Raw genomic sequence first — 26,846 nt, 5'->3', positions numbered from 1 at the left:
CTTCTATTGTAGATGATTCTGCAGCTGGCTCCAGTGATACCACTTATGCACATGTTTTGTCTACTAAAAAGAAACCAAATAGAAAAGGTAAGAATTTTGCTTCTGCAATGATGGATATATGTGCTCATTTTAAAGTATTTGGAATTCTTTAATAACATACAAGATATTTAAGCAATAGAACATGAGAGGCAGTGTGTTATCACAAAATAACATCATGGCTGTGATTTGGTCGCAGGCACTAGCCGAAGGCTGAAATAAATTGGGCTGTGAACATGTTATGTAATATGTTGTAATTCTAGCAATTCCTTCCACCAAATTATAGTTCCTTAACAAGCAGCGTGTTGCTACGTCAGAGTAATGAGCTCCGCCCACTTGCTAAACTCCGAAACGGTCATCACCACTGAGCAGCTTTTTGTTTTTTTATTGTGGCAGTTTTATGGCTCAGTCCAATTTGGTCAGACTATAAAGATCAGACTACATGTTTGGTGCGTGTTATTTGGTTCATTTCTGGCCAATTCCAGGTTATTTAGCTGTTCTTCTGTCACAGCTGCCGACTGAAAAGCTGCTCAGTGCTGATGACAGTTTGGGAATTTAGAGTAGCCTCATCTTCAGAGTCTGACCAAATCAGCTGTCGGTCAAATGTGATCTTAAAAGTATCCATTTTCTCTTTGTGCGCAAAAAGTAAGAAGTAAAACTTTCAAATGGCTTTAGCGTCTCCTAGAGCTGTCAAACTCATTGTTTAGCAACGCCGTCTCAGCAGAGTGATACAGTGTTTGTGAAAATCTTGTGATGTTATGGTGAAATATCAGCACAGTTAGAACACTTCCCAACCCATCAGCTTGCGAGGCCGGAACGAACTGTTGTATAAATAATAATATAATATTTTTAATGCTTTTTTGTTTTAATATGGAATATCTCTGATAAAACAGTGGCCTTTCTAAATAGAGACTTTCTGTTGTAGGTGGTTCTGCAGCTGGCTGTAGTGATGCCACTTGTGTACAAGTCATGTCTACTGAAAAGAAACTGAAAGCAAATGGTAAGAATTCAGTTTTTGCAATAATGAAAATATGTGCTCATTTCAATATTTTGAATACTTTTTTTAACTGAATATCTTTAATAATGAAAGAACACAGTGGTCTCTCTAAATAGACACTTCTATTGTAGATGATTCTGCAGCTGGCTCCAGTGATACCACTTATGCACAAGTTTTGTCTACTAAAAAGAAACCAAAGAGAACAGGTAAGAAGATTGTTTCTGCAATAATGGAAACCTGCTTCTCTTTAATTGCTGTCAGTGTCTAAACTGATTTCTGTATTAGATGTTGCAGTGACAACACCAAATGATCTGACATATTCCCAAATTCAGATGAAACACTTGAAAAGCCACAGTGAAGGTAAGTGCTACACAGGTATGCACACAGGGGGGAGATTGAGCCCCTGCCCCTTTTTGCCATCACATTATAAAATTGTTCTTTTGGTCCACAGGCATAAATATTAGGGTATATTTTATATGGATTGACCCATTCTTCAGCACTCATTTCAATGAGGTGCTCTTGCTTGCCCCCTCTGGTGCAGTACAAGCTGACTATGATGATTTTGCCTTAGTAATCCTGATCTGTTAAGGGTGCACACATCAGCACAGCATCTGTTTAATTTTAATTTAATAATTTCTCTAAGAAAGTGTCTCATTGCATGAAGTAATTTTTTTGAACAACAACCAAACAAAGAGCAGTAAGGGCCGCTTACTAAACTACATGTTTGTTTGAAAACAACAGTGATTATGCGAGGCTCTGAGGAGCCCTTAATTAGAGTTGAACTTCAGTTTACAGCAGTTAACATAGTGAGTAGCATTACTGTCTTGTACACTGGAGACTGGTGTCTAGATCTTTAAATTGCTAGTAGTAGTTCTCTGAAATATTCTGACACGCTGATAGTTTCTTTTACATTTGAGTGGTTGCACTGTACTCTAAATTAAGTGTAATTCATGCATTTTTTTCTCTTGAGCCCATAGCCCTGAAAAATGTCTGCGCATGACCCTGCTTGCATATGCAGCTGAGCAATGGCGCAAGTAAAGCATGTGCACTCCCACTTTAATTGGGGAGGGAGCAAACATACATGTGAGCTTCTGCACTTTTTACCACAGGTCTGCGCGGGACTGATTTCTTAGTCCCCCTTATGCAAGATTTCATCCCACAGCAAATCTGTGCTGTTTGTCCTGCTCACATGCGCAGGCTAAACATTTTGTCCCACTCCCGCCTGCTTCCACCCATAGTTTTATCCTGCTGGTTTCCATCTGCGCAAGTCAAGACTGAAAAAGACTGCTATATGACAGACCTGACCTTAGTCCACTTTATTGTTGTGTATTTACCTTTCTTAAGAACCCTTTACACAGCTCGAAAACAAAACTGTCACTTGAAAACAACACAGAAGAGTAGATTAATTAGGAATCCCATTCCCTTCAGCTAGAGGAGAAAGACATCACCTGTTTTTTTCCTCTCTGTTTCTGGTAGTTCATATAATTTTAGCTTATTATAAATATTCACTTATTTTCTTGAGATTGTTACTGATTTTAAAATAATAAATATTTTTTTAGAGATTATTACTGATTATGTTGAATTCATGTGTTTTTTTACAACAGAACTTCCACAATGTTAAAAACAATAGATGTAGCACTGGCCTTCATCATTACATCCCTATATCATTTAAAACACATGTTCAATGACTTTAGCTTGCTAATGTTAGATAGTCAACACGTTTTAACAACAGATAACCAAAAATTGTTTTTTTACTCAAAATCACGTGCCTGTGCCTCCTGCTAGTACACTGTTTTAAAAGAACACAACACTGCATGTGAGAACGCCTAATATTATTTAGAATGTTTTTGTTTGTTTGTCTGTTAATAATTACTTGTTTTTATTTCATTTTTAAATATAGATGATGTCATGCCTGAGCCAAGTGATACCATTTACTCACAGATTCAGGAGAAAAACAAGAAGCTCAAAGGCAAAGGTGCCTCGAAATGTATGTATGCATGTATGTATGTATGCATGCATGTACAGTGCCCTCCATAATTATTGGCACCCCTGGTTAAGATGTGTTCTTTAGCTTCTAATAAATTGAGGGTTTTTTTAAATAATATAGGACCACGATGGAAAAAAGAGCAAAATCCAACCTTTATCTCAAGTGCATTTATTCAGTAGGAAAAAAATCCCACATTAAGAAATAATTGTTTAACATCAAATAATGTGTGCCACAATTATTAGCACCCCTGATGTTAATACTTTGTACAACCCCCCTTTGCCAACAAAACAGCACCTAATCTTCTCCTATAATGTTTCACAAGATGGGAGAACACAGAAAGAGGTATCTTCGACCATTCCTCTTTGCACAATCTCTCTAAATCATCCAGCGACCTGGGTCCTCTCCTCTGCACTCTCCTCTTCAGCTCACCCCACAGGTTTTCAATGGGGTTAAGGTCTGGGGACTGAGATGGCCATGGGAGGAGCTTGATTCTGTGTGTGGTCAACCATTTCTGTGTAGATCTTGCCATATGTTTAGGGTCATTATCTTGCTGAAAGACCCAGTGACGACCCATCTTCAGCTTTCGGGCAGAAGCCACCAGATTTTGTTTTAAAATGTCCTGGTATTTCAAAGCATTCATGATGCCATGCACCCTAACAAGGTTCCCTGGGCCTTTGGAAGAAAAGCAGGCCCACAGCATCACTGATCCTCCCCCGTATTTCACAGTGGGCATGAGGTGCTTTTCTGCATACTCAGCTCTTGTGTTACGCCAGACCCACTTACAGCATTTGTTGCCAAAAAGCTCTATCTTTGTTTCATCTGACCAAAGCACACGGTCCCAGTTGAAGTCCCAGTACTGCTTAGCAAACTCCAAACGTTTACGTTTATGATTGTGAGTGAGAAAAGGTTTTTTCTGTGCATGCCTCCCAAACAGCTTGTTGGCGTGTAGATAGCGTCTGATGGTTGTTTTGGAGACTTCGTGACCCCAAGATGCTACCATTTGTTGCAGTTCCGTAACAGTGAGCTTTGGAGAACTTTTTATTTCTCTTATCATCCTCCTCACTGTGCGTGGTGGCAAAATAAACTTGCGTCCTCGTCCAGACTTGTTTACCACTGTTCCAGTTGTTTTAAACTTCTTAATAATTCCTCTGACAGTAGATACGGACAGGTGTAGGTGAGTGGCTATTTTCTTGTAGCCATTGCCTGACCTGTGAAGGTCAACACACATCTGCCTTACTTGAATGCTATGTTCCTTTGTCTTTCCCATGTTGAAGAGAAATGGCCTCTGTGTCACGTCATAATTATACCCCAGGGAAACAGGAAGTTGTGAATTGCTAATTAAATGTTCCTACATACTTTGATTAACTTCGTAAACTACTGTAGAAGTGACAGAAATTCTTTAATTACATTTATTTCCTAAGAATTGTTAGGGGTGCCAATAATTGTGGAACAGGTGATTTTATGAAGAAAAATTATTTCTTAGTCAGGGATTTTATTTTCCCCCTAAAACTCTACTTGAGTTAAAGGTTACATTTTTCTACAATTTTCAGTGTGACAGTATGTTTCCACAATAAAAACTGAATTTATTTTAAGGCTTTTGACACATCTTAACCAGGGGTGCCAATAATTATGGAGGGCACTGTATGTATGTATATATGTATTATGTATGTATGCATGTATGTATGTATATATGTATACATGTATGTATGTATATATGTATACATGTATGTATGTATATATGTATGCATGTATGTAAGTATATATGTATGTATGTATGTATGTATGTATATATGTATGCATGTATGTATGTATGTATGTATGTATTTATGTATTTACTCAAATGTCTCACTGTTTTAGAAACACAATGTACTCTGTGGGAATCCAAATAATGGCACATTTTTCTTGAAAGTACTGTAAGCCTGCAAGAGCAGGAAAGATACCTTGAGGTATAATCTTGATAATCTTGAGGGCAGTTCACTGCCATTTAAGGTCATATATGTAATGATTTTATTTAAGCTTTTATTATTTTGTCTAATTGCTCTGTGCTGATTCCTATATTGTTCACTCAGCTTAGTCATAAATGCCCTCAATTTAAAGTCAACATTTGCACTTAACCTGCATAGTCGTAGCTTCCAGACAAATTCAGAGTGTTAGAGTGGAGTACAGAACTACATCAGATTCATGGTGTGTTCTTAAACCGTAGATTTGTTCACACCTTCGTGCTCTTGAGTGTGTGTAGATTCTATTTTTACCTAAGAACAAAGCCCAAATAAGAAACTGTGTAAGTTTTAAGTAGGATTTTTTTTAAGAACGAGGACCATTCTTCTTAAAGGGCCATATTCTGCATTTTTCATGTATTATATTTTTCCCTGAAGATTTGTGTGGTTTTATGTACCAAAAACCTTTATCATTCATTTTTACATGAACACTTTCCAACTTTTTGCTTTGTAAATTGGCTCTGCTTTGATTGGTTGCACTGTATTGTGCCTAATTTAAAAAGCGGATTGAAGCACTTCTATTTCAACATGAATGGGTGGAGCTAAACTGCTGTAGGTGGATACATGTAAATGCCTTGAGTTTTGTGGCATCACAGAATTAAGTAATTCAAAATAGGCAATTTTTGCAGCTTAGTTTCCACATTCGGTCTGGAGAGTGAACAGTATGCCTTGAACCTCCAACAGTGTAAATGTGTTAATATAAAAAAGTGTATCATATAAATAACCTATAAATACGTTTATAAATATCTCTGTTTTCCATGGTCTGAGCACTTTAGGGACTGCAGCAGTGTTTAGCACTGTATCTGTATTAATATTCATTATTTTGAACACAAGCCAGTATGAGAGTTTGCTATAATATGTAATGAAAGCTACTTCTCACTCTACCACAGAATATGTTCCTTAATATGTTGGTGTTGCTCATCATATATGGATACATTTTCCATTCAGCTTTTACAATATTGAAATCTATGGTGCCATAACATTCTATAGTATTTCTGTAGTATGTGATTGGTTGAAGATTAGATTTTCAGAAAAGGACTGCAATAGCAAAAGGAAATGGAGTAAAAATATATATATTTTTGTTTTCTTTTAGATTCTGAAGCTGAACCCAGTGATGTGACTTATGCTGAACTTGATCTGAAAGACAAGAAGCCAATGAAAAATCAGGTTAAAGGTAAGTTTAATAGAAAAGGTCTGAATTAGTTGGTCTATGAATTATGTCATATAGAATGACAGTCTGTGTTTTAATAGATCAAATGCTCTCAGTTTTTGTGAGGCAAAACAAGAATTGCAGCAGCTGTTGCCTAAAAGAATAATTTCTTGTCCTTGGTTGATGCTAATTCAGTGTCACTGCTTACCGCTAGGGAAGAGCAGAGAGGAAGCTGATACTGTCTACTCACAACTAAAGACAAAGGTAAGATCAGCTCTAACAGGCCATCAAAGGTCAGTGTCATACGTGTGATGTTGGGTGAATGAACCAAAACAAAATAGCTTTAAGGGCAGCAGTATGATTCCCACTGAGAGCTGCACTGACTGAGCTGATTATTTGATCTCCGAGCTTGTGCAGTAGACTTGAGAGCACAGTGTGCTTTGCAGTGTTTTGTTTTTGGTGATGTATTCTTACAGAAGATTTGGGCTATATTTGGGATATATATTTTTGGCCATTTGTTTAATGTCAAATGAGATTATCAGTAATACTTCTTCAATGGCTTCATTTCTGTCATTCTTCTCTCGTAGGTCCATAAAAAAGCTTCTATGCCCTAATCCATCAATAAGGAATTACTGAAACAGTGTTATGGCTACCAATAACATCTTGAGTTTACCAGCAGTGAGAATGGTAAATGTGTTTATTAGAGAGAGCCTTGCTATTGTTGGAAAGCGTGTGTTGTTGTGATTCTCAAAACAAAACAAAAAAATTAGTGACGTATGATCTTCTATTATTAATTTGGTAAGTATCTTTTGCCTGAACATAATCCAAAATTGAAGATGATGCACGATATGCATTCTTTGATTTGTTTTATACTGATGAGGTTTCATTTTAATGCTTTGGTGTAATTATTGTTTTGAACCCTATTTCCTCATTTGTTGACTGTAACTGGACTGAGCCAGAGTTTGTGTGTAAGAATAATCAGATATTGTTTGGTACAGACAATGAGACTGTAATGATGTTCTGGAGTTTTGGCTGCATTAGAGCACTTGTAATTCACCAAGTGCTTTCTTTTGTCACTATATATATATACACACGTGTGTATGATATATATGTATGATTAAATGTTTTTGTATGATGTTGAGGCTTAATGCAACATTTAATTTATTTTATGTTTATGTAACTTGCATTACTCTTCATTTGTTTTCTAAAAATGTACATGGGTAAAGTTATAAGTTTTATATAAATTCTTATTTTATTGTAGCCTTTTTGTTTAGTTTTTCCCTTTCTAATCATATTTACAGCATTTTATATCTATCATTGATGAATTATACATGTTTATTTTTATCATTTCACAGTCAATGCAGTGTAATAAAAGTTATATATTATGCAGTATTGAATTAACACATTTTTTCTAATTATAACACCTCTCATGTTCTCCATGTTCAAAGACAGTATTCAGTTTTGAGTCGACAGACTTTGACAGAAAGTCTGGTTTAGTACCGAGTGTAAACTTTGTTGAAAAGCTATTACAAGACACTAAATTGTAAAACTATGAGGCAGCAAGTTCACCATTTCATGTCATTTCTGTTATATAGCTTTTAGAGGCATTTAACAATTCAAACGTCTGGTTCCTATCACCACCACAGTGGACAATTCTGTCCATAGTAAGTGATTTGTAGTGTCTGCGTGGGTTTCCTCCGGGCGAAACCTGGCGATCTGTCCAGGGGGTATCCTGCCTTATGCCCGATGACTGCTGGGATAGGCTCCAGCACGACCCTAATGGAGAGGCGGCTTAGAAAATGGATGGATGGACTTAGAGAGCCATATGGCCTAATCCCTGAGGGGATGTGTTGCCTCCTGGGTAGACAGAGATTGTTCTGGTCCTTACTTCAGTAGTAAATTTGAGTGAGTTCAGGGTTGGGAGTGTTAAGTCAACAGATTTACACTCTTTAACTCCAGAATCACTGGAGCCAAAGGGCCCCTAACTTCGGGTTGTTGAAAAGTTAAGTAAAGACTCTGCTTGAAGTAAAGTTTCAGCCAGTGTTTGCTACAAGATGTTGACAAACATTTGAATACTTCACTAACATCAAACCAGGATGCAAGATATGTCATCATAATCATACTTGAACACTGTAAAAACACTGTAATACATTGTACTGGGTCACTCGAACAAATGACTTGGTGGTAAGAAGTTTGCATACTGTGCCTTCGATAGTATTGTTACACCGCAGCACCTGTTAGTCTCTTATTTTACTGGACTACCATTCACTGTCTAGCATTGTGTGAGTGGGGTCCACTCTGCATTGAATCAGCTAAAATGTTCATTGTGAAAGCCTCCCGTCTTGGTCTTTGTCTTGCATATAATTACACTTTGTGCTTTCCTCCCTGACATGTTACTTCTCACCTGTGCACAGTTATGCCACTGCAAACAGTCTTTTGCTACATGTTTCTTTCCTCCACATCAGTACCATGTCCATGTTATACTTTTTGTTCCTGTGTCCACCTTGTACACAGCTCCACCTGCTGGCTTCAGCCATTTCTCTGTCCCTGAGCTATTTAAGCATGTTCTTATTAGCTGCCTCCTCAGCCAGAACTTTCTTTAATGCTTTTTATATTAATTTAAAACTTACTTGTCAGTCCAAACTGAATACTTTCATCAGTAACACTTTCATCATTTTCTTAGTTCTGGGGTTGAATTTCCATCTCAGTGATTTTTTGATGATACTATTGCGTTACACAAGGCCAATGCAGCATCATGATAACTGCACTCTATATATACATAATTAATCATATATATATATATATATATATATATATATATATATATATATATATATAATGAACATTGGTATATATTGAATGAAAGTCACTGTTGAAGGGTTGAGGATGGCCAACAAAAAGTGTGCATCAATAAATGGGCATTAACAAACTCCAGGTGGAGCTTAAAGGAAGGGAATTCTGATAAAGTGACCAGTATGTATACACTGTGATCCCTTGGACAGAGTGATCTGATATATGAGGTGGAATATGTTCATGATTTGACATAGCATAGAAGAAGAGTCAGATGACGCCATAATTTCTGATTGAAAAATGCTCTTCTGTTGAGAGCAAGGGAAAACAATGGCACTTTAGAAGCAACTGAAAATTGATGTCGGACATTCCTAGCCCTACTCTTTCTTCTGATGGTCACCAAACACAAACACACTCTCACTAACTCTGAGCTGGACACAAAATAACACAGTAAACACAGACACACACACTGCAACTATTATTTCTGCAAAAGGAGGATCTACTAAATATTGAAGTCATTTTTCTGTTGGGGTGCCCAAACTTATGCACCTGCCTAATTTTGTTTAAATAATTATTGGACACTTTCTGTAAATCCTATGAACTTCAGTTCACTTGTCAAATATCACTGTGTTCGTCTGCTATATGATATATTTAACTGAAATTGCTGATCCGAACAACCAATGATTTATAAAGGCAAATCATGAAAATGATCAGGGGTGCCCAAACTTTTGCATACCACTGTATATCACAGTTCACTTAATAAATATCAATGTTCATTCCATATATATCACTGTTCATGATGATGCAACTATTTTCTTGGGTGTCTTTATTTTAAATTATTGTTTATTTGCTGGACATATTTGTGAGAAACTCTGCTGTTCGGGCAGCCAGTGGGACTTCATTCCACCACTTGGGTGCCAGGACAGAGAAAAGTCTCAATACTTTCCTCCACATGTCTTAAAGGATGTTGGGTACTTGAAGCTGGATGGGCTCGAGGTACAGTTCTAGTTCTGACCATTGCCGTAAGGTGATGAGGGGCTGGTCCATTTTTGGCATTGTAGGCAAACACCAGGGTTTTAGATCTGATGTGTGCAGCTACAGAAAGCCAGTGAAGGGAGTGCAGCAGTGGAGGGACGTGACTGAACTTAAGAAGCTACTGCAATCTGGATGAGTTGCAGGGGCTTGATGGCCTGCATAGGAAGACCTGCCAAGAGTGAGCTGCAATACTCAAGCCTTGAGATGACAAGAGAACTGTCATCTGGGTGGCCTGTTGAGTGAGAAAGGGTTGAATCATCTGGATGTTGTACAGGAGAAACCTGCATGACAGAGTCAGGTTTGCAATATGAGCTGAGAACGATGAATTATTTGGGATAAAACAGCTCAGAGTCTAAGATCACAACAGGTTTCCTACTTCAGGTTTGGTATATGAAGCTAAAGAACCGAGCTTCTCATAGAGCAGCTCTGTTAGGCACTGAAGCTGGTGGAGAGCTGAGGGCTTCAAAGTCCAGCAGAGGAGGAGTCGGTGAAGAACTCCTTCCATGGCCATGTTGGTGTTCCCAGCTCTGCTCCAGTGCAAGCGTGAAGTTGGGGATTCCCGGTGTTAGCCATGGATGTAAAGCTCCATCTGGAGGAGTAGAAGTCGTCACTGGAGTTGCTAGACCTGAAACTGCCATATACGAAGCGTCCTGGCTGCCTCCAAATGCATTTTCCACTTGTGGAGCTCAGTCTGTCACTCCAGGAGAACCCTGATCTGCTGATCCAGCTGCTGCAGTTCTCTCCTCAGCATCTAGAGCTCGCGTTTAGATGGATGCCATTTTCATTTTTTACATTTCTGAGAAAACTGTTATAAAGAGTAAAGTTATTAATGAATAAAGGTAAAAATATATCCAGGGATAAAAGGTCATTTGAAAGATTGAGAACAAAATTTTAAAACATTAAATATAACAAATATTCAACGAGTAAATACACAAACATGTGAAACGGGCAACCTCAGAAATGGCATCATTACAACATTCTCACCACAATTAAATTTACTTCATATTTAAAAGGCCTGTAATGACCCAGCATATTGTTCTATTATGTGTTATATACTTTTTTTTATAAATGCTTAATTTGAGAAATCAAATATGCCAAAACTGTGTTACAGTGCATTACAACATTTAGTATTTACAATTTTCTAATGCAGAGATATCATAATGCTTTATGAAACCTTGTCACACACTCTTACTTTACAAAGTGTTATGTCTATAACTATAACTACTTATGAGTAATTGTACAGGCTTATGACAGTCATTATATGGTATTATATATGCCCCATTATGCAGTATAAACGCTTTGATTAGGCATTACGAATATGAGATGAATATCAGAAATGTTACCTTATGAATGTCTCAAATATATAATTTTCACTTCAGTACACAATTTCTTATAAAGCATAAGTGCATTTTACAGGCTTTGTGTGAAGCGATTTAAATTGAACAGGTAATACAGGACATATAATGTAATCTGTGTATTCAGTAGTACATATTTTATTGTAATAAACAAGCAGTGTCTCACATCCTGTTTTCTACTGAGGGCCACTGAGGGCTACATCTTACACACTGAGAGTCAGACATGGATACACTGCTCTGCTCCATCTGCCAGTGCAATACTTGTTTAAGTCTTGAATTAGCACAGCAACCTAAATGCCATTCCTAGCCGTAGCTGTATTCCTAAACAGGTCAGCTGTTATTTACTGTAGTTTTCTCCTGGCTAACAAAGTTCAAACAAATTCTGCTTTAAGATACTTTGAATCAGTACCAGGTCCACACGCACTGACAGCAGATCAGCTCAAAGAACGTCACTCTGACTCACAGCATAGTTCCTCATTTACAGATATGCAGACATACCAAGTCTCCCGGAAGTCGCGGGAGTCTCCTGCATATCAATAGTGTCTCCCTGATGCTGGGAAGTCAGATAAAATCTCCCGGAATCCAGAAGTAGTGGCCCGAGAGGGAACACAAACGCGCGCGCAGGCGACACAGACCTTTCCCCCTAATCGCGTGTGGGACAGAGGGAGAGAGAGAGAGCGGCGCTCCCCTCGTGTGCATATTCATGAAGCGCATGCAAAACAGAGGGTTCTGATTGGCCTGTTCTCTCCAAAGAGTCTGTGAGTCAGCCAATCGGTTTTTAGTGTGGGCGTGTCTCCCTGAAATTAATTTTTGCAAGGTGGGATGTCTGGATATGATATCACTCTGTGTTCACTTGCTGATCTAAGGCTGGGCGTTGGGGAGGAAGGCCAGCAGAGTGCCTGAAATTCTAACTCAACCAATCAAGAGTGACAGGAAAAGTGAAGCAGTATCCATAATGGAGTATGTTTTCTACATGGATGTCATAAGTAAAGAGCGAACATGTTCCTCTGGGTTGCCACAGTTTTGGTTTATCAAGTTTATTAAGCTGTATATAGTTGCTATACGCTCTTCACTGCAGTGCAGAGAGGTGCTTACTTCTTTTCAGCCACCATACAGTGAATATTTTTGTATTAGCAGATGAAAGATCTGCAAACAAAAGTGCTGCAATTACTTTAATTGATTAAATATGCAGGTCTTAGTTTTACCTTTTACTTTATTGTGGAAGTGATGTGCACATTATCAAGTCAAATGAGCACATCATGTTTTTCAGTGCAGTATAAGAGGAAGTGTTTCTCTAGTGTTGAGTGAACACACTCAGACAGGCTGCTACAGGAGAAATCATCCAGTTATAAGCAGCAATGAGAACCTGTTACGGATACCATGTTCTATATTCTGGAACAGTGCTGCTTGTTCTCTGATATGGGACGTACAGAAATAAGTACAGATTTAGCATTTCAAATGCTTTAATGATAGAGATAAATTATTATTAGCTTTGAACAAATTCTACAACCATATCAGACATTATTTTTTCTCTCAATAATCAAAGTAAAAACTTGAGCTGAATATGTAGGCTACAACAATAAAACGTCTTAATAAGTGAGTCGTTCCTTAAATGGGGTTGTTGTACGGTTCAATGCTGTGCTATGAGCTGTTCAACAAATGTGTTATAGCATTCAGTCAGCTTTAAAAAGCATCTGTCAGATAACAAGTATCTAGAATTCTAATAGTTGAAAGCATGTATGACTGTAATAGTAACAGTCTGCTTTTTCAAGAAGCTTCTGCCTCTGCCTTTGGCAACAAAACATGATAATGTAAATGTGAGAGAAAAATCAAAGAAATACTTTGCAGATATTTGAATTGATGCCTCCTTCTATACTGTTTCACGACTATTCTTACTTCCAAACAGAACCTGTTGTTGTGTATCATAAATACACTCTCTGCTGCAGGTCTGTGTGTTTGGGCTGATGAGAACACAGTGACATGAGAACACAGTTCCCTCATTTTACCACTCGGACATCCAAAAGAATCTGTCACACACGCAGAGTGGAGATATGAAGAAAACATATTTGCAGTATATACACAGGGACAAGTTCACATTGAGGAATCAGTGTTTCAGTTCAGTGGAAGGTTAAAGGTGGGCAGTGATCATCTGAGTGTAGAAGTCACAGATCTTCAGCTCCAGGATTCTGGAGGTTACTCCATTGTTGCAGATAAAAGTGAAGTGCAGCCACCAACAAAGATAATCAGTCTGACAGTCTATGGTGAGTGCTTTCATTCTGATTCACCTCCCTTCTCAGTTTGTTGTTAAAGCAGATTCAGAAAGGTGTAGAATCATTTTTGTATGTCCGAGATTCAAAAAAGTGAAATTTGAAAGTTTTGGCCAATGAGATTTTGTTCTGAATGTGTCTTTACATTAGTTCTATATTAAGTATGTTAATTATGCTATTGAGTGTTTGGTACGGCGCATATCCAGTCCAGTGGGCAGCCAAATTGGTCTATTTTTAAAAAGAAAGTTTCAGATTCTGGTAGAGGCTTTTACGCAAAATATTAGGCTGGAGATTTTTGCTATACTTCGCAACCCTTGTCTTAGATACATCAAGACCTGTGGAATATCTCAAATTTTAGTCTCTAAACTAAAGTTTTAGGTAACAACTGTTAGTAAAATCTTATTCAGTTGGGTTTTATCAGGGATTACAGTGAGGTTTCTTTCTTTTTTCATACATAGCTGGCATGACTAGCCTATTTTTAAACATTTTCAAGAAAAAGGAAGGAAGACCAAATAGATTACATTTGTAACAGGGCCAGGTGAGTGAAATGCACTGGATGAGCAGTTCTTTCTTTCTCCACACTTTTGTCTTTCCATCACTCTAGTTCAAGTTCTCAAGGTGTCCTTTGTAATACACTTAATGCTTAGATAGGTTTTTCTATATACACATGATACTTCAGTCTTAATGTCTTATATGTCTTGGCATTTCTTTAGTATAATTTTGGTCTTTGGAAATCAGATACAAATGTAAGATCTAGAATCTTCTGCCTTTGTTAGCTCTCTAATGATGAGAGATGGATGGCCAAGAAATAACCAAAGCATCCAAGTACTTCCCAAATGGGAGTGTTATTCATATATGGTAAATATACTGTAAATACCATAAAAACAAACTGGCATTTTAAACTTTAATTTTACAATCCATGTTTTGTTTCAAATCTAGTGTTCTGGATAGAGTACAGTGCCAAAGCAACAACAAATATATATTCTCATTAAAATACTTGTGGACAACACTGTGCACCATCCTGTATCAACAAAAGATTACACTGCATTACCTTCTTCTTTTACAGACGCACTTAAGATTGAGATCGAGAGCAATCACTCCTGGGTGGAGTCTAAAAACAGCTGTGAAGTTCTTGCTCTTTGCAAAGCGCGAGAAGGTGTCCTACACATGGAGCGGCTATAAGACTGGAAGTGGAGCTGAACTACGCCTCACTCCCTCACCAGCAGAGGGAGATGTTACACTGACCTGCACTGCAGCCAACAGTTACAGTAACAATACTAAAACAACGAAAGTGACCTGCAATCCCAGTAAGACCCCAACAGGGCTTTACAGTACTCATACTGCATTATGCAATTACAATGTGGTACGACATGTAAAGACATAGACAAACACCAAAAATCTATCTAGCAAGCTTCAGGCAGCAAATGCTTAAACATGAATGCTTATTGTTAAATGAACAATCATGCTATTTCACAACAGCATAGAACTGGACATCAAGCACACAATGAACTGATCATCACATTAAAGTTACAGTTACTACACTGATATCATCATTAAGACTATAAAGACTGCAGTAACCAAATATCTATTGATTTTAACATTACATGATCAACTAGTGACTGAAATACCACAAATGTTGGACTAACAAATATAAAATGCGCTCAAATGAATAATCAAGTTAGAAAATGCATATTTACATGTTGAAACATTAAGCTCTGCCCCATCACTACAATATTCACTGTTCCAGCATGATTTGCAATTAAGAGCTAATTATTGTAAAATTCAACATTTAACTTCTTTGACAAGAAGCTTAACCTGTATCTCCCAGAATGCATCACTCTTTACAACAATCTGCTGCATTTACTGAATGCTGTTTATTTCAGTTCTTTACAGTGTAATTGGTAGTAAGAGCTCCTTATTATTTATAAATCCAAGTTTTTGTTATTGTGAAAATACACAGGGATTCTCTGTTTCTGTGAAGGTCTTAAACATAATCATCACTCATAGGGGTGGTTCTTAGTCATTGGCAGTGGGTAATGTTACAGCCTTGTATACAAGAGATGAAGACTAAAATCACACCTGCTTTTTTTCACATACATATTATTTTACTGTTATTATTTTTATAGTTTTTTTCATTTATTTAAGTCAGTGAAATCTTTCATTCAGGCTCCTTTAGTTCAGACTTAGTGTCATTCTGTTCTGCCTATTTTGCATTAAAGAAAGAAAGAATGATGCACTTTAACAATAAAATAACAACATAATAACAATAACATGACACTGTTCTGTTCATTTGTCTGCTCTGAATGGTTGAGTCCTGAGGGTAGATACCTTTATTGTACTGAATCTTTTATGTACTGTTCAGAACCTGAAGGAGCGTTTCAGCACTATATGCTCTCTAACAGGGTTGCCAGTGTGGGCTTTATTAACAAAGTTGCCAGTGTGAACTTTACCGCTGCATGATTTATTGACCCCTCTCCACCCCATCCATCAATGAAAAGGGGCCACAATAGGACCACTGCTTGGACAAATAACTAGATACATCCTTTCCATACCTGGACAAATACAGGATACGTTTTTCCCACAACATGTCAACATGCCTTGCCCCCCAGGTCCCCTTGGAGGTCTCTAGGTAATTTAAGTCTAAGACCCCTCCTCCACGTGTTTAAATAAAGTCTGTTGGCTGCGGTTTGAAGATCTAATAGATTCTTTTCATGATGGCTTTACAGGGCAGATCAGAATAATTTAATAAAATGGATTTATTTTTGTTTTGGTTATATTCCCTGACCTAAGGTGGTGTTTGTGTGAAGAGCGAAGAGACAGAGAAGAACCTCACGACCATTTACTTAGAAATGTTACGATGCAAAGTTGGACTAAAACTATAAAACAACAAAAATAATTAATCATATTTTAGGCTACAGTATTTAATTATACACATAAAATATGATATTATTTATTAATACATATAAAGTTTAATGATTGGTAATTAATTAACAAGAACTACAAATGAATTTCAGGTTTTCCTCCTTTCTCTTCAACCATAATCTGGCCTTGGGCTTTAACTCCACGCATACAAAGTCTTCGTCTTGACTTGATGTGTCCAGTTCTCAGTGTTGACTCAGACTGAGCTCTAATGGTGTAATGGTCCCACTCCACGCCACTCTACATGCTTCTCTCTCTCTCTCTCTCTCTCTGTTCATTATTTCTTTCTTTCTTTCTCTCTTAATCTCACTGCACTCTTTCTTTCTTGCTTGTTTGTGTTTCTTTATCTCTATCTATCATGCCACACTCGCTTTCATTCTTTCTTTCTCTTCCTGTATTGCACTGCTCTTTTTTCTCTCTAGCATTAGACGTTTCAGTGCTGGTTAAAAGTATTAGGGACGTAAATCGCAGAAGGCCAGGCCAGGCGCCGCCCCGTGAGGAAGTGTTTTTCTCTCTAGAGTTGAGTGAACACTCTCAGACTGGCTGCTGCAGGTCGGCTATAATCATTAATAGAGATGAGAACCTGTTACAGATATCATGCTTTATCCTCTGGAGCAGTGCTGCTTGTTCTCTGTTATGGTACGTACTTAAAGAAATACAGTACTTTACTTTTCCTATTGGACCTCAGAAAATCATTAAATCACTAATACAATAATTGAGATGAAAAGAGGACTTCCTTATTCTTAGCTTTGAAAGACAAAGGTAAGTAGCATCAGACAATGTTCCAAAACTATGGTAGGATACTTAGTACTTTACTTGAATATTCAAAATACAAATTTGAACTATTTAGTGCAATAAATCTCTTATTTTATGTTTGGTTTTACTTTTCAGTGATGTACTATGAGCTCACAGCACTCCAGTTTTCATCAGATCATGTTTTGTGATATTAGTTAAAAGCATGTATGACAATGGTAATAATGCTGCTTTGGGACAAAACCACTGTCATGCAACAACGTGCTCTCAGTGACTGTCTGAAAAAGGCTCAGTAAACCACAGGTCTTACATGTGGTAGCAAAACATGCTAATGTAGACATCAGAGAAAAGTTGAAAAAACAATTCTAACTTTTTGATGTATGTATTTAACAGCATTTTTTACTAATACGCTTTCATGCCTGCTCTTCTCTCTAAACAAGAATTGTGGATTTACTGTATTTAATATGATAAATACACTCTCTGCTGCAGGTCTGTGTGTTAGGGCTGATGAGAACACAGTGACGGAGCACAGAGATGCTGGGAGTTCCCTCACTTTACCACTCGGACATCCAAAAGAAAACGTCTCATATGCACAGTGGAGATATGAAGGGAAGACATTTGCAGTATATATACAAGGACAAGTTCGCATAACTGATGAACTGCAGTTCAGTGGAAGACTGAAGGTGGACAGTGATCATCTGAGTGTAGAAGTCACAGATCTTCAGCTCCAGGATTCTGGAAGTTACTCCATTAGTGCAGATAAAAGTGGAGCGCAGCTACCAACAAAGATAATCAGTCTGACAGTCTATGCTGAGTGCTTTCATACAGCTTCATCTTCCTTCTCAGTCTGTTTTTAAAGCCACGTTCAGGAAAGTGTAGAGCCAGTTTGTGCTTGTATGCCTCAGACTCTAGAGGAAGAATCACATGTGCATGTTCACTGGGATTTTCTTCTGTATGTGTATTGAAAATCTTTTATAGTTTTTGACTGTTTACAAATATTTCACAGTACAGGGTCTCTGATCTCCAACGTTCGCACACATTGTCAAAACACTAATACACATAACAAGTTCTCCCATATTGAGAGCAAAATAAACCTCTGACTTCAGAACCATGAACATTCTCTTAAAATAAAATATTCACAAAATACCAAACACGTCTATCATATGAATTTATGCAACAGAGCTGGTTTTTCATGCTGTAGAGATAAATTGAAATAAATTAAAGTTGCCATAGTGAATTTGCTGCTGATAGGACTAAAGGAAATGTCACAGCTTTGTACACAGGACATGAAGGTTCAAATCTCCGTTCAGGGAGTAACACTAAAGTTCCTTTAGCTGCTTTGGGACAAAACTCTGAGCTCTCTTTAATTATGTTTCCTCTGAACATCATAAAAAAGTCTGTTGATTAGAAAATGTGCTGTCTGGCACCAGTTTCCTCACAGTTTTCCTAACAGTCATTTTTATTTTTGGTTGCACCTCACCTGGAGTTGGTTGAAGATACTTGGTGAATGTTTCAGTTTATAATGTCTGTACTGTATTTAACAGCCCTGTCATATTAGTGAACAGCTGGTTATGACAGACATGTTAATGATCAAACATCTCAACTATTACATTACAGTCATTTTACCCTGTGTGTGTTTTAGGTGTGTCTAACTCAGGAGCTTCGTTCTTCGTGTTCAGTCTGCTCAGTAGTTTAATGGCAGTGTCTCCGTATCTGCTGGTGACCATCGTGCTGGGGGTCAAATGCTACAGAGCTCGAGGTGAGAACTCACAGTTTTATAACAAACACACTCTCAGCCTCACGGAGACATTTTTATTAGCCTTAAATAAAATCACGTCATTTGGTTAATTTAATATTCATCATTGTGTATTTCGCAGCTAAACCAGATGAGGAGAAAACAGCAGATGCAGTGATAGAAGATGAAGCACGTTGACGAGAGCTTTGACAAGATTTTACATTTCACTTATAATCTTGTGTGCTTTAAATCCTCAGCTATAGAGGTTGCTTGGTAAGATCAGTTTTAACATAGTTTTAATGGAGTTATTAAACAACATCTCCTGCACTAAAACATCCCGCAGTTTTGCTTATACTCTCTCAGTAAGTGCAGGTCTAGTGATGCACAGCTGTGTTGCTGTTTCAGTCATTCTAGACTGTGTTTAAACTGAAATCAAACCAAAATGATTTCTGCTCATATCAAATTGTGATGCATATTTCTGGAACATATTGCATTTATACATTTGCTCACCATATTTAAGATTTTACTATTAATCCATTTTCTCTGCATAGCTGTCAATACCTTTAATAACTGCTTTGCTTTATTTTTATATTTTATATATTTTATTTTTATACTGTATCAGAATTGCATATTGTTACAAAGGTTTAACATACTGGCTGCAAAACGAAGCAGCAAAATCGATTTCCTAAATATTTCATTTGGAACGTTGACGGAATGCAAAAGGTGGAACTTGGAAGTGGGTGAGTGCAGTGCCGGACAGTCTGTGGCAGTACATAACAAAAACACAGCTGGATGAGCGAGACAGAGTTAAAGCCAGGTTAGCCCAGGAGTCACAACCCAAATGTTAAGAAGAGCCATTTTGTCCTTTCAACAAAAATCAAACCACCTCCGGAGCCACAACATTTAACTAATGTCCAGTATGTCTCAGTATGTGATAAAGTCCTAGTGCAGACTAAAAAATATAAATGAAAATGAGGATTTACTTTGCTCTGCTTTAAGCTCTAGTCGCTTAGCTGCAGCCCTCTGAATCGTAATCGAATCGAATTGTGAGGTGCCTAAAGATTCCCAATCTTTTTATATATATATATATATATATATATATATATATATATATATATATATATAATTTTACTATTGTTGTTTTTGTAGATTTTTTTCTTATTTACTTAACTGTCAGCAAAATTCCTCATTCAGTTTTTTGTTCACAGATTAAACTCAACTGAAACTTGATTCTGTTCTATTTTTTACTAAATAAAGAAAGAGAGAGAGAAAGAAAGAATGATGCATTGAAACAACAATAAATGGACCTTTTTCTGTTTATGAGTCTGCTCTGAATGTTTGAGTCATGAGTGTGAAAATCTCTAACACTTTCCAGACGTCCAGCATCATTTCAGTTTGCCCTGGCCTCCCACCTATGTAGAGGTCCACCTGGCTAGTGGTCTCTAGATGTTGAAATAAAATCTGTTGGCTGCCATTTCAGGATCTAATTGATTCTTTTCATGATGGCTCAACTGGGCAGCTCAGAATAATTTATACTGTTTCACGACTATTCTTACTTCCAAACAGACCCACTGTTGTGTATGATAAATACACTCTCTGCTGCAGGTCTGTGTGTTTGGGCTGATGAGATACGCAGAGTGGAGATATGAAGAGAAGATATTTGCAGTATATACACAGGGACAAGTTCACATTGAGGAATCAGTGTTTCAGTTCAGTGGAAGGTTAAAGGTGGGCAGTGATCATCTGAGTGTAGAAGTCACAGATCTTCAGCTCCAGGATTCTGGAAGTTTCTCCATTGTTACAGATAAACCTGGAGTGCAGCCACCAACAAAGATAATCAATCTGACAGTCTATGGTGAGTGCTTTCATTCTGATTCACCTCCCTTCTCAGTTTGTTGTTAAAGCAGATTCAGAAAGGTGTAGAATCATTTTTGCATGTCCGAGATTCAAAAAAGTGAAATTTGAAAGTTTTGGCCAATGAGATTTTGTTCTGAATGTGTCTTTACATTAGTTCTATATTAAGTATGGTAATTATGCTATTGAGTGTTTGGTACGGCGCATATCCAGTCCAGTGGGCAGCCAAATTGGTCTATTTTTAAAAAGAAAGTTTCAGATTCTGGTAGAGGCTTTTACACAAAATATTAGGCTGGAGATTTTTGCTATACTTCTCAACCCTTGTCTTAGATACATCAGGACCTGTGCAATATCTCAAATTTTAGTCTCTAAACTAAAGTTTTAGGTAACAACTGTTAGTAAAATCTTATTCAGTTGGGTTTTATCAGGGATTACAGTGAGGCTACTTTCTTTTTTCATACATAGCTGGCATGACTAGCCTATTTTTAAACATTTTCAAGAAAAAAAGAAGGAAGACCAAATAGATTACATTTGTAACAGGGCCAGGTGAGTGAAATGCACTGGATGAGCAGTTCTTTCTTTCTCCACACTTTCGTCTTTCCATCACTCTAGTTCAAGTTCTCAAGGTGTCCTTTGTAATACACTTAATGCTTAGATAGGTTTTCCTATATACACATGATACTTCAGTCTTAATGTCTTATATGTCTTGGCATTTCTTTAGTCCATTTTGGTCTTTGGAAATCAGATACAAATATAAGATCTAGAATCTTCTGCCTTTGTTAGCTCTCTAATGATGAGACATGGATGGCCAAGAAATAACCAAAGCATCCAAGTACTTCCCAAATGGGAGTGTTATTCATATATGGTAAATATACTGTGAATACCATAAAAACAAACTGGCATTTTAAACTTTAATCTTACAATCCATGTTTTGTTTCAAATCTAGTGTTCTGGATAGAGTACAGTGCCAAAGCAACAACAAAAATATATTCTCATTAAAATACTTGTGGACAACACTGTGCACCATCCTGTATCAACAAAAGATTACACTGCATTACCTTCTTCTTTTACAGACGTACTTAAGATTGAGATCGAGAGCAATCACTCCTGGGTGGAGTCTAAAAACAGCTGTGAAGTTCTTGCTCTTTGCAAAGCGCGAGAAGGTGTCCTACACATGGAGCGGCTATAAGACTGGAAGTGGAGCTGAACTACGCCTCACTCCCTCACCAGCAGAGGGAGATGTTACACTGACCTGCACTGCAGCCAACAGTTACAGTAACGGTGCTAAAACAACGAAAGTGACCTGCAATCCCAGTAAGACCCCAACAGGGATTTACAGTACTCATACTGCATTATGCAATTACAATGTGGTATGACATGTAAAGACATAGACAAACACCAAAAATCTATCTAGCAAGCTTCAGGCAGCAAATGCTTAAACATTAAAGCTTATTGTTAAATGAACAATCATGCTATTTCACAACAGCGTAGAACTGGACATCAAGCACACAATGAACTGATCATCACATTAAAGTTACAGTTACTACACTGATATCATCATTAAGACAATAAAGACTGCAGTAACCAAATATCTATTGATTTTAACATTACATGATCAACTAGTGACTGAAATACCACAAATGTTGGACTAACAAATATAAAATGCGCTCAAATGAATAATCAAGTTAGAAAATGCATATTTACATGTTGAAACATTAAGCTCTGCCCCATCACTACAATATTCACTGTTCCAGCATGATTTGCAATTAAGAGCTAATTATTGTAAAATTCAACATTTTAACTTCTTTGACAAGAAACTTAACCTGTATCTCCCAGAATGCATCACTCTTTACAACAATCTGCTGCATTTACTGAATGCTGTTTATTTCAGTTCTTTACAGTGTAATTGGTAGTAAGAGCTCCTTATTATTTATAAATCCAAGTTTTTGTTATTGTGAAAATACACAGGGATTCTCTGTTTCTGTGAAGGTCTTAAACATAATCATCACTCATAGGGGTGGTTCTTAGTCATTGGCAGTGGGTAATGTTACAGCCTTGTATACAAGAGATGAAGACTAAAATCACACCTGCTTTTTTTCACATACATATTATTTTACTGTTATTATTTTTATAGTTTTTTTCATTTATTTAAGTCAGTGAAATCTTTCATTCAGGCTCCTTTAGTTCAGACTTAGTGTCATTCTGTTCTGCCTATTTTGCATTAAAGAAAGAAAGAATGATGCACTTTAACAATAAAATAACAACATAATAACAATAACATGACACTGTTCTGTTCATTTGTCTGCTCTGAATGGTTGAGTCCTGAGGGTAGATACCTTTATTGTACTGAATCTTTTATTTACTGTTCAGAACCTGAAGGAGCATTTCAGCACTATATGCTCTCTAATAGGGTTGCCAGTGTGGGCTTTATTAACAAAGTTGCCAGTGTGAACTTTACCGCTGCATGATATATTGACCCCCCTCCACCCCATCCATCAATGAAAAGGGGCCACCATAGGACCACTGCTTGGACAAATAACTAGATACATCCTTTCCATACCTGGACAAATACAGGATACGTTTTTCCCACAACATGTCAACATGCCTTGCCCCCCAGGTCCCCTTGGAGGTCTCAAGGTAATTTAAGCCTAAGACCCCTCCTCCACGTGTTTAAATAAAGTCTGTTGGCTGCGGTTTGAAGATCTAATAGATTCTTTTCATGATGGCTTTACAGGGCAGATCAGAATAATTTAATAAAATGGATTTATTTTTGTTTTGGTTATATTCACTGACCTACGGTGGTGTTTGTGTGAAGAGCGAAGAGACAGAGAAGAACCTCACGACCATTTACTTCCAAATGTTACGATGCAAAGTTGGACTAAAACTATAAAACAACAAAACTAATTAATCATATTTTAGGCTACAGTATTTAATTATACACATAAAATATGATATTATTTATTAATACATATAAAGTTTAATGATTGGTAATTAATTAACAAGAACTACAAATGAATTTCAGGTTTTCCTCCTTTCTCTTCAACCATAATCTGGCCTTGGGCTTTAACTCCACGCCTACAAAGTCTTCGTCTTGACTTGATGTGTCCAGTTCTCAGTGTTGACTCAGACTGAGCTCTAATGGTGTAATGGTCCCACTCCACGCCACTCTACATGCTTCTCTCTCTCTCTCTCTCTCTCTCTCTCTGTTCAGTATTTCTTTCTTTCTTTCTCTCTTAATCTCACTGCACTCTTTCTTTTTTGCTTGTTTGTGTTTCTTTCTCTCTATCTATCATGCCACACTCGCTTTCATTCTTTCTTTCTCTTCCTGTATTGCACTGCTCTTTTTTCTCTCTAGCATTAGACGTTTCAGTGCTGGTTAAAAGTATTAGGGACGTAAATCGCAGAAGGCCAGGCCAGGTGCCGCCCCGTGAGGAAGTGTTTTTCTCTCTAGAGTTGAGTGAACACTCTCAGACTGGCTGCTGCAGGTCGGCTATAATCATTAATAGAGATGAGAACCTGTTACAGATATCATGCTTTATCCTCTGGAGCAGTGCTGCTTGTTCTCTGTTATGGTACGTACTTAAAGAAATACAGTCCTTTACTTTTCCTATTGGACCTCAGAAAATCATTAATTCACTAATACAATAATTGAGATGAAAAGAGGACTTCCTTATTCTTAGCTTTGAAAGACAAAGGTAAGTAGCATCAGACAATGTTCCAAAACTATGGTAGGATACTTAGTACTTTACTTGAATATTCAAAATACAAATTTGAACTATTTAGTGCAATAAATCTCTTATTTTATGTTTGGTTTTACTTTTCAGTGATGTACTATGAGCTCACAGCACTCCATAGTTTTCATCAGATCATGTTTTGTGATATTAGTTAAAAGCATGTATGACAATGGTAATAATGCTGCTTTGGGACAAAAACATTGTCATGCAACAACGTGCTCTCAGTGACTGTCTGAAAAAGGCTCAGTAAACCACAGGTCTTAAATGGGGTAGCAAAACATGCTAATGTAGACATCAGAGAAAAGTTGAAAAAACAATTCTAACTTTTTGATGTATGTATTTAACAGCATTTTTTACTAATACGCTTTCATGCCTGCTCTTCTCTCTAAACAAGAATTGTGGTTTTACTGTATTTAATATGATAAATACACTCTCTGCTGCAGGTCTGTGTGTTAGGGCTGGTGAGAACACCGTGACGGAGCACAGAGTTGCTGGGAGTTCCCTCACTTTACCACTTGGACATATAAAAGAATCTGTCTCATTTGCACAGTGGAAATATGAAGGGAAGACATTTGCAGTATATAGACGAGGACAAGTTCACATAAGTGATGAACTGCAGTTCAGTGGAAGATTAAAGGTGGACAGTGATCATCTGAGTGTAGAAGTCACAGATCTTCAGCCCCAGGATTCTGGAAGTTACTCCATTAGTGCAGATAAAAGTGGAGTGCAGCTACCAACAAAGATAATCAGTCTGAGGGTCTATGGTGAGTGCTTTCATTCATCATTCTTCTCAGTCTGTTCGTAAAGCCAGTTCAGGAATATGTAGAGCCAATTTCTTCATGTTTGTCTCAGATTTTAGAAGGAGAATCTTATGTGCATGTACAGCTGTTGGGATTTTGTTCTGTATCTAGTTAAAATGAATCATTTACAGTTTTTCTTCTTGGTTGTTTACAAATATTTCACAGTACAGGGTCTCTGATCTCCAACATTCGCACACATTGTCAAAACACTAATACACATAGCAAGTTCTCCCATATTGAGAGCAAAATAAACCTCTGTCTTCAGAACCATGAGCATTCTATTAGAAATGAAATATTCACAAAATAACAAACACATCTATCATATGAATTCACACCACAGAGCTGGTTTTTCACACTGTGAAGATAACACGAGGTCACACTTGCCACAGTGAATTCGCTGCTGTTGCATGCAGACATGCAGACTAGCCGCGGGGGCTGCGCATGCGTGTATGTAAACAAAGGTTGGTTACGGTGTTATGGTTAACAGTCTCTGCTCCGAGCCGATAGAATACCTGACTGTAAAGTGGCGGCCGCATTATTTTATTCGTTATTCATCGTTACGGTTTACATCCCGCCTGGTGCTAAAGCTAATGACGCGCTGAAGGAGCTACATGCTCACATTAGCTCACTTCAGAACAAGCACCCGGAGCCATTTTACGTGGTGGCTGGGGATTTTAACCACGTAGACCTGAAAAACACTCTGCCGAGGTTTTATCAGCACGTCACCATACCAACACGGGGAAATAACACACTGGACCGTGTGTGTACAAACATATGAGACACATACAGAGCCGTGCCCCGCCCCCACCTTGGCCTCTCTGATCACATCTCCATCATGCTGGTCCCTGCCTATCATCCCCCGCTGAGATGCTCCAGACCCACACAGAAGACCATTACTGTGTGGCCCAGCGATGGTGACTGCTTCGAATGCACAGACTGGCAGGTGTTCAGGAATGCTGCTGTGCATGATGGGGAGCTGGATCTAGAGGATTATACATCTGCTGTCCTTGGATACGTTGAGGATGTCACCACCACCAGGACTGTGATGTGCTACCCGAACCAGAAAGCCTGGCTGAATGCAGAGTTCCGATATCTGCTGAAAGTCAGAGACGCTGCCTTGAGGTCTGGCGATTCACGGAAACTCAGGAGAGCTAGACATGAGCTGACAGCAGGCGTAAAGAGGGCCAAAGCTGCATACGCTCGGAAGATCCAGGGTCGTTTTTCTTCCCAGGATCCACGGAGCATGTGGAAGGGCATCAAGTGCATCACAGACTACAACACCAAAGATGCACAATGCACTAGGTACCCCTCACTGACTGATACTCTCAATAAGTACTATGCCCACTTTGAGAACCCAAACACACCCCCCAGCACCAGACTCACTCCAGCACCTGGAGTGTGACCCAAACTGAGGTGGAGAGGATCCTGAAGAAGATT

The 26,846-nt window shown here is 37.9% G+C and overlaps 1 protein-coding gene across 1 annotated transcript in view; it reads left to right on the top strand.

Moving 5' to 3' along the window:
• LOC108414290 (titin-like) overlaps nucleotides 1-18,443 on the top strand; it is a 228,185-nt gene extending 209,742 nt beyond the window's left edge. The window contains exons 34-42 of the mRNA XM_037534976.1: nucleotides 13-87; nucleotides 962-1,036; nucleotides 1,150-1,239; nucleotides 1,319-1,393; nucleotides 2,934-3,020; nucleotides 6,111-6,191; nucleotides 6,382-6,431; nucleotides 14,681-14,921; nucleotides 17,776-18,443. Of these exons, the coding sequence (XP_037390873.1) occupies nucleotides 13-87; nucleotides 962-1,036; nucleotides 1,150-1,239; nucleotides 1,319-1,393; nucleotides 2,934-3,020; nucleotides 6,111-6,191; nucleotides 6,382-6,431; nucleotides 14,681-14,921; nucleotides 17,776-18,143 (1,142 nt within the window). The 3' untranslated portion in view covers nucleotides 18,144-18,443. The remainder of the gene's footprint in view (nucleotides 1-12; nucleotides 88-961; nucleotides 1,037-1,149; nucleotides 1,240-1,318; nucleotides 1,394-2,933; nucleotides 3,021-6,110; nucleotides 6,192-6,381; nucleotides 6,432-14,680; nucleotides 14,922-17,775) is intronic.
• The last annotated feature ends 8,403 nt before the right edge of the window (nucleotides 18,444-26,846 follow it).

Source organism: Pygocentrus nattereri, chromosome 2, assembly GCF_015220715.1.
Source record: "Pygocentrus nattereri isolate fPygNat1 chromosome 2, fPygNat1.pri, whole genome shotgun sequence".
Classification (NCBI taxonomy): Eukaryota; Metazoa; Chordata; class Actinopteri; order Characiformes; family Serrasalmidae; genus Pygocentrus; species Pygocentrus nattereri.
The sequence above is the reverse complement of the archived record's forward strand: the minus strand, read 5'-3'. Positions and strand labels throughout refer to the sequence as shown.